Source organism: Akebia trifoliata, chromosome 7 (genome assembly GCF_017979445.1).
Source record: "Akebia trifoliata isolate Shusen 1 chromosome 7, ASM1797944v1, whole genome shotgun sequence".
Taxonomy (NCBI): domain Eukaryota; kingdom Viridiplantae; phylum Streptophyta; class Magnoliopsida; order Ranunculales; family Lardizabalaceae; genus Akebia; species Akebia trifoliata.
In genome coordinates, this window is record NC_141381.1 from 17486409 (window position 1) to 17495197 (window position 8789).

Genomic DNA, 8789 nt, shown 5'->3' on the forward strand with positions numbered 1-8789 from the left:
CTAAAATCAATTTTCGAATCACTTAAATATCAGATAAAATCTGACCCATTTTAAACCCTAGTTTAATATCATTAAACTCTCAACCCATATGTAGACATTTTTCATAAGGCACTTATAATGGTAATGAAAAATTGAATTCCACCTTCCATTGCACAAAAGAAAATATTAATATATAATAATAATAAAAAAAGAGTGGGTTTATACTTTACAACATAGTTTTAGAACTTGTAGAATCAACTACGAAAATCAGTCAAGACCAGTCCAATCCACTTGATTGGATTTCGAGTCGACTCGGCAATTCAACCAAGTCTACTAAATATTTACAAATTTAATATTCTTCTATTTAACTCATGTGAGTCGATTTTTCAAGTTTTAAAACCATTCTTTTTAGTTTTGGGAGATGGGTAGTGGTGAGCATATCATTAACAAGTGGCAAAATGTTTTTCTTATGAGTGGGGAAGGGAAATATTTTCCTTATATGATGGAAATAACTTTCAAATAAATTGAATTCTAGGAAAAATACATAATCATACATCTAAAAATAATATTTTCTAAGATAAATCATTTTCCATACAATTTTTCATGTATAATCATACAAGCCATGAAAAATAAAATTAAAAAAACTATAGTGAATCTTTTCTTCTACACTGCATTTGCTCAACCCAACTGATCTGTGGTGATTGTTCAACAAATGGTAAACTTAACCATGTAAGTCATCAAAATTGATTGCCCATAAACTTGGGTTTGTAATATCAGAGTTCAATAATCATTGCCACAAAAGAATAATTCGAAGCATCTGTGATGCAAATCCTACTATCTGAAACAAAGTTACAACCCTTATGAATAAAAGACCGATTAAAACAGCTTCTTCAAGCATATAATGTCGAACTCCGAAGTCTAATTCAACGAGTAGGATGAAACAAGGAGCCAGATACTGTATTACAATTGCAATATTGTATGATATTTGTCTTGACTAGCAAATCACTTCAAAGATATGATCATCCAGCCAGGTTCGAGCCTATGATCAACTGCATTCTTTAGGAATATGTGTACACATCCAACAGAAATCATTTATTGGAAGGTTATATTCATCCATTCCAGTTGATTTTGGTCTAGGAAAATCTCCTAGGAGGAACAATTCCCGTACAAAACCTTTAGGATTTCAGCCATTCACGGAAATAGGACTGCATCTTATCCCGGTTAGCAGCATTCCCCACATTGACAGTCGGAATGATCTTGTCAGGCCTCAAGAACTGAGAAGGAAGAAATAAATAATTTTAGTTAACTTTGAAGACAAGAAGAGAAATCTGAGTAGATGATTCATGCACATAATAGAAATGATCAGAGCACGACACATTAAATGAGGAGAGCTGATATTGTCACCCCAACTTTTACTTATTACACCCAATTAAAATAAAGAAATAAGTGAATGGCAGAGAATAAGTAAAAGTTGGGGCATCAAAAGAAGCTCTATTGTTTTTCTTTGCAAGATTTCTATTTTTTGGGTTTAGGATTTTATATGAGCCTAATCAAAATTGTAAACTAATGAAGTTGTTTGAACGAGTGTTCTAATGTTTTGTAATATTGAGATTATAATTTGAGCCAAAGCTTGGAAATGTTTGAAGAATGTGTTTCAATCTTTAATTGGAGTGTGATAAATAATTTAGGAACTTGGAGTGTAATAAGTAAAAGTTGGGGTGCCAATAGAAGCTCTCTAAATTAGTGAGCAAAGGAATAAAAATCAGCATTAGTAAACATACCTGAACAAATTCTTTGAGTTCCAAAAAACTGGAATGCTCACTATATGGAACACCTGCAAATAAGCACCAGGTCACAACACTTTCTCAATAACTGGATTAATACAACAGATTAGTATCAGCTGTAACAAAGATTACTTACCATAGATAGTGACGTTGCCTATAGATTTAGGTTTGATTAGATCCAATTGGTTTCCAATAGTTTCGGAGTATGTCCACCCTGAAAACCATAAATGAAAAAAGGAAAATCAAATACTTCGATTATTTGACATCTTAGTTCAGTTGAATGGAAAAATGCACAATTAGAATTCAAAGTTCAATATGTTACAATAACAGATATGTTTTACCTGTCGGCCTAAATGCCAGAACTGCTGAGTATTGATTCATGTAGGTTTTCACATATTGCGTCAGAGTCTACAAAAGAAACCAAATTTTAACTGGTAACACAAAAAATTAAACCCTCCACCTAATTAATTTGATCAGGAAGATCAGGGTTTGAACCTCATGTCGCAAGGATGATATAGGTAGAACATGTAGAGGTGTGTCTTGTCCATGTGAACAGAGTCTTTCCGACAGTTCAGGCCAACCGAAAGACTGCAAAACCCGCCTTCTCGAAGCATTTGCATATATTTTAACCTAAAATAGTCGCATAGTCAGTTACTAATACTATTTCCCTTTAATCTTGACTCATTAGGGGCCATTAGTTCCATAAAGAAAATCTTGTGCATTAATCACAATTCAATACCAGAGTATCCCATAAATTTGCAGAAGAAATGTGAAAGTAGCAATTTGTAAATGGATCTCTATAGTTTAAAAAACTAATCAAATGCTTGAAACTTGCGGAATCACCTCAACTCAATTGACACATAGGCAACGAGGGTGACTCAAATTTCTAGAAACCATAAAGACTCGAGCAGTAACACTGAAAACTTGAAATATATTTTGAAATATCAATTGCATGACATTTTTTATTTCAAAAAACTTGATTGGATGTTTTATGGATGAAGTCCAAATCGAGATCTGAGTATTTTAACTACGCTAAAGGTGACAAATCAAGACAAGAATCATCACCAACCATGCCCACCTTCCCCCTTTTTCGCTAACCTAAAGTGTACAATGAAGAACTCAAAGAAAGTATGCATTAAAATAAAAAAGTTGTGTCAACAACAATAGTATAAATGAAAACCAGCATACCCCTAATGCCTCAGAAATAGCAAGATAAACACATTCCTTCCCAATGCTATACGCCCCAACAACAATAAGGGTTTTTGAATGCTTTTTAAGAATGGTCCTAGTAATCTTCAAGACAAAACCCAAAACATCTTCTTTGGAAGGGAACCTGAAGCAACAATTCTGTCCCATAAGAATAAAATAATAACAAAAATAATGACCAGAGAAAGATTTGAAACCTAACCAGAGATTTTTTTTATTTCCCTACTTGTACTTTGGGTTGCAATAAGTTGTATCCAGATAGAGCAAGTTAATACACTGCTTTGCAAAAATGGGATGGGACTGCATTGGTTTGCTAGCTCTGAAGTCTCCGGTGTGCAAATAGCATTTCCCATCTGTGAGATGAAAATGAATCAGAGCTGCACCTGGACAATGATTGGCTTCCAAGATTGTCACTTTGATTCCTTCAATTACATGTTCAGTATCAAGTTCCAAAGGGCAGATAAATCTGCAAACACATAGCCATAATATATAAAATGATTAAACTTAAACAAAAACCAAATTGAAAGTCAAGAAAAAAAACAATAATAAAACAATCATGCTTAGAGGAATGAAGCATCAAAGGTAGGGTCCTTACGATGGATTTACGTAGAGACACATTCTCACTAGGCGAGCTGTTAGAGGGGTGCAATAGATTGGACCATGAGACCATCCTTTGCTCAAACCACCGTAGTGATCATAGTGAAAGTGGCTAAGGAAATATGCTGAGCATCCTTCAATAAGACCATAGCGGAATGCATCTACGGTGAAGGGTGTCCCTGCAATCATAATAGGGTCTCATTTAGATTGGGTCACATACATACAACTCTAAACTAACACCAATGGTTAGCATTTTTTTAAGTGTACAGAAGTTTAGTCTCACATTCATTGTGTAATTAAAGCAAATAGAGGTGATTTCGTGTACAAAGAAGCTCATCTTATTTCATTCACCATCAAGTGCTTAGATTTGACGGTAAAAGCGGGAGTGTCGGGATTAGTATGCAAGATAGATTTGGAAAAAGCTTATGGTCACATTAGTCTTGAGGTACCTTTTGGGGTGTATGGGGTTCGGTCACAAGTGGATTTATTGGGTTTTGAAGTGTCTCCTCTTCCTCTTTTTTGTCCTAGTTAACGGTTCCCCAGAAGGCTTCTTCAAGAGTTCTCGGGGCCTACGTCAGGGTGATCCTCTCTCCCATTTTCTTTTCTTGGTAGTGGTTGAAGCTTTGGGAGAATGATAGGCAAAGCAGTGGAGAATGGTGACATGGGTGGTTTTCAGTCTAGTGAGAGAGGTCCATTGGTTACTCAGCTACAATTTGCAGATGACATGTTGATCTTCTTGGACGACGATATCAATCAAGTTAGATTTCTTGGAGGGTTGCTTGGTTGTCTTGAAGTAATTTCAGGGGTACCGATAAATCTTCGCAAGAGTAAAGTTTTTCTTGTTGGTTTAGTCTCAAATGTGGAGTTTCTCACAACTTCATTGGGTTGTTCAATAAGTCTTCTACCATCGTCCTACTTGGGTTTACCCTTGGATGCATCTTATAAGCGCACAAGTATTTGGGATCCGGTGATTGAGAGGATGTCAAGAAGATTGGGTTCCTAGAAAGCGAGGTATTTGTCCAAAGGCAATAAGAAAACTTTGATTAAAAGTATGTTGTTCAGTATCCCAATTTACTATTTGTCCTTCTTCTCGATCCCTAGGAGTGTAGAGTTGAAGTTGGATAAACTCTTCAAAGATTTCTTATGGCACTATAGGGAAGGAAAAAAGTAAAATTCATTTGATCATATGGAAAAATGTTTGTACGATCAAAAGCTTGAGGGGCCTCAAGTTTAGAAAATTAGGAACCTTTAATGGTGCCTTGTTAGGGAAGTGGCTTTGGATGTTCAGAGTGGAGAGGTTGTGGCGTAAGGTGATTGAGGTTAAATTTGGGAGGATTCCTTTGGGTGGGATACAGGGAGGCTAAAAACTCGTATGGGTGCAAAGTTTGAAAAGCATTCTTAAGATCCTTCCTCAATTAAAAAAAAAGTTCTCCTTTAAAGTTGGAAGGGCGATAAAGTTAGATTTTGAGAGGACACAGGTGCGGATGGGTTCCTTTGAAGGAGAGGTTCTTGCTTTACACAATATCAAGAATAAGGAATCTTTCGATGGCTAGCTTTCGTGGGGTCAACATTGGAGGCACTAGTTAGGACTTGTGTTTTAGAAAGCCTTGAACGATTGGGACATACCGGAGGTGTCAGAGTTGTTGGAATGTATTGGCAACGAGGCAAAACGTTCAATTGGGGAGTACTAAAGAGTCTGGGCCACCAATAGCAAAGGGATCTTTTCCGTGAGAGAGATTTACAATGACTTAAATAGGACTGGGGACCCCACATTCCCCCTTGTAACTGTGTGGGGACCAAGAGTGTCGTCTAAGGTGGCCTTCTTTGTGTGGACAGCTGTGAAGGAAAGGATTCTAATGTTAGATCAGTTAAGAAGAAGAGGGTTTTGTGGTCCAAACGGATGCGGTATGTGTTTGCAAGATGAGGAAACGACCAACCACCTTCTCATGCACTGTCCTCTGGCGTTCAAGGTGTGGGTGCACTTTTTTGCTTGTTTGGGGTGGAATGTTGTTTGTCGGGCTCTGTGAGAGTTTTATTCGGGGAGTGGCTCCAATTGAGGTCCACCTTCAACTCCCCCAAGAGGCTTCTATGGAGTTTAACTCCTTTTGTTGTTACATGGGACATTGGTTGGAAAGAAATGCTAGGGTTTTTTAAGGGAAGATGCAGTCAAGCCATGAGTTGTTGTTGTCGATTCTTGGGCTCCTGTCTTTTGGTGTAAGATTTTTAAAGAGTTTAAAAGGGTGTTCTTTGAGGACTTCTTTGTTAGGTGGGAGAGGGTCTATAACCTGCAAACCCCCTAGCTTTGTTCTCCTTTGTTATTCTCTGTTTTTTCTTCTTTGTAGTAGGTCATCTCAATCTACCTTTTTACTGTAATTTCCCCTCATCAATAAATTAAAAATAAAAATTCAATCAAAAAGTGTCTCCTGCACCAAGTTTTAATCTACAAGGACTATTCAGCTTTCTATTAATATAATATACTTGTTCTTAATTATGTTTTCCTTCAATATCTTAACATGACATAGGAGGTGTGCTCCGTGTCTACAAACAAGGAGACTCCGAAGGTGATTGCAGCACCCTTATGGCCTTATCTACCACATGTCAACCAAACAACTTACTTCAAATTCCATGGTCACTAAATCAAGTCAGCTTCATCGTTGTTCCCACTTGTACAAATCGTTAGCCTAGAACTTATCCAATACATTTTAGATTGAAATGGCATTCCTTACCTTGTTCTTAAAATAAGTTGTTTTCTGGATTTTTTTTCCAACCATCCAGATCCTTGGTAATTAAATTTTAAAGAGCCTCCTCTTCCTGCATTCTTCGGAAATATTTTAACATATTTTCCACCAATTCACCCAGGCTCTATTAAGGATAATGTTAATTGTAAAAGCTTATCCTGGTTATTTGAATATGTGCAAGCCAAATTACATTTAAAAAAACTCTGTACCAATAATTCCTAAAGATAATCTCACAATGGGTTGGGGGTCACCCATTAAAAATTAACAATATCATATATATTTCTTGCTTTGTGGGAAACACTTCCACTAAAGCATTTTGCTTACCCATCAATTCAGTCTCTCCAGTGCAGTGAAATGTAAAGAACATCCTAACCAAAGATAGCCAAAAAAATTTCCTCTTTTATAGTATAAAATGGGCTACCAAGCACAAAAATCTCTTTTGATGATAAAGGTAATATAAAATGGACATCACAATTTGACAAAAGAAAATCTATATCAATATCAGATCAGTCTCAATCGCCCCTTCTTTCTATTTACAAACTTCTCTATTGTTTTCTATTCCTAGCTATTCAAAGTTATACATATCAATCAGCAATGCTTTATCCCAACTGTGGGGTGAATTTCAGCACTCTCAAACCAGCATACATACTTGCCTAGAGACCCATGTCAAGACCCCCATAGAGCGCTTCAGCTCCATCCAGACCAAAGTCCGCTTATAGTAGCCCAACACCTCAACTCATCCCGTTGGCTAAGGTCCTAGCAAAATTTTCCAAGGAAAGCACCTCGACTATCCGAGGTATTTCTTCAACTAACCAAGGTATATCCTCAGCTTTCCAATGAGCTACTTTGGTTTGTCCAAGGAGACAACCATTCCTGCGAAACCATTAGAGCGTCAAACTTCTATTCAACTGTCGGGCGGTAAACAATCCTACTTTTCCAAGCCTTATTACAACTCTATATAAAAGAAGAGAAAACTAGGACAAAGGGATATTTGGCACATTCTCTAAACCTAGAAACAGAAAGCCCATATGAAAATCCTCCAAAACTGCAATGCAACTTTCTTCCATCCTCAATTTCATCTTCCCTGACTATCTTGCTCGTTTGAGTTTCTTTGGAAAGCTCCACATTGGTTTCCTAGTGGAGTAACTTCATTGGCAAAGAGGATAACCCACCGGAGAAGTAGAGCCGAACTTGAAGGTCTCACCAAAGAAGAAGACATCTACTGACAATATAATATCTCGAGGAATGTGTGACAACTGGTCATACAAATCATGTTCCACCACTCTTAACTCTATTAAATTGGTAAAAACTTCATCTAAACATAATATTATGAAAACATCTGATACACTACTACCATGGACCTACTTAGTACTCTATTTTATTAATTATTCACTGAATCAACAAAGCATCTCCTTTAGGAACAAATTTCAGCATTTCTTAAAATGGGGAATCTCGTGAAAACAAGTGATTCTCTTAAAGCTTGATAATTGAATACTTCTAAAAGTTTCCTCCTTCAATCAGTAATGCATAAAATCTGCCACTAATTTACATAAATGACATTGATCCTAAACAATATGATCAAATTCTTCAAAATTCCACTCTACCCATTAAAAAATTGAATGTTTTGGATAGAACGAATACCTTCACAACGAATTCTAGATGTATTTTCATACAATATTTAAATTTAGAACTGAAAACAGGTTGAAAGTCAAAATAACAATAACAATAAAAAAATCCCTCTGAAAGAAAACTCACCAGGAATTTTCTTGTAAAATGGGCAAACACGGCGCTGATTATCTCGAGCTCCACTGCTCTTCATCCCCAAGATAGGAACTTTGGATTTCATACTATTGGACATTGGTCGCTTCGTTTTCCTCTCCACCTTGGAAGCAGGCAAAGATGAAACCCTAGAATTCAAGATGGAATCATTGGGTTTCTTAAATCCCCACATCTGGAAAAGGTCTGTTTGTTTAAGTTTCGGCTCTGAAGATCCCAATTTATCCGAATTCTTTCTACCCAACAAGCTCGACCAATCTGTTCCGCTGCGATAAAAATCCGAAGCGAAGCTCTCTTCGATGAATCCGATCCGTCCATCTTCATCTCCTTCTTCAATTTCAGAGGAGAATGGAAGAGAAGGAAATCCGTTCTCGTCTAGGTTCTCAGAAATGGAGAGATCTTCCTGGTCTGTCGAAGTTTCCATTTGAGAGGATTGACTCTTCGAATTGAAACGCGGGAAATGAGACTAATAGGTTTTATAATCATGGTTTTCAATTTTCAAACCCAGTTTCTCGTCCCCCAAAGGCCTAGTTGACGCGGACGATCCTTTTGGTGTTGGGCGAGTCAAATTGGTCCGGATGGATTTATTTTTTAATTGCTGGAATGAGTGCGCGCACATAACCGTACATGCTTTTTACTCCTAACTCACGGAAAAGCATCTACGGAAATGTCCACGACACACGAGTTTTTGTCACCTTTGTGTTGCCCC

The 8789-nt window shown here is 37.0% G+C and overlaps 1 protein-coding gene across 1 annotated transcript; it reads right to left on the reverse strand.

Moving 5' to 3' along the window:
- Positions 1-840: 840 nt before the first annotated feature.
- On the reverse strand, positions 841-8536 carry SNM1 (DNA repair metallo-beta-lactamase family protein). Its single transcript, XM_086447456.1, has 9 exons — positions 8060-8536; positions 3565-3745; positions 3196-3435; positions 2952-3096; positions 2259-2393; positions 2105-2171; positions 1900-1977; positions 1761-1813; positions 841-1253 (listed from the first exon to the last, which is right to left on the reverse strand). The coding sequence occupies exons 1-9, from the start codon at positions 8502-8504 to the stop codon at positions 1155-1157; spliced, it is 1443 nt and encodes a 480-aa protein (XP_086303582.1). The 5' UTR covers positions 8505-8536; the 3' UTR covers positions 841-1154.
- Between the last annotated feature and the right edge of the window lie 253 nt (positions 8537-8789).

Excerpts from the sequence above, each read along its gene's own strand:
- SNM1 (XM_086447456.1), bottom strand. The coding sequence starts at position 8,504 with ATGGAAACTTCGACAGACCAGGAAGATCTCTCCATTTCTGAGAACCTA. Across the intron at positions 3,746-8,059 it reads ATTTTACAAGAAAATTCCTG|GGACACCCTTCACCGTAGAT; the intron begins GTGAGTTTTCTT and ends TTATGATTGCAG. Across the intron at positions 3,436-3,564 it reads TGTCTCTACGTAAATCCATC|ATTTATCTGCCCTTTGGAAC; the intron begins GTAAGGACCCTA and ends ATGTGTTTGCAG.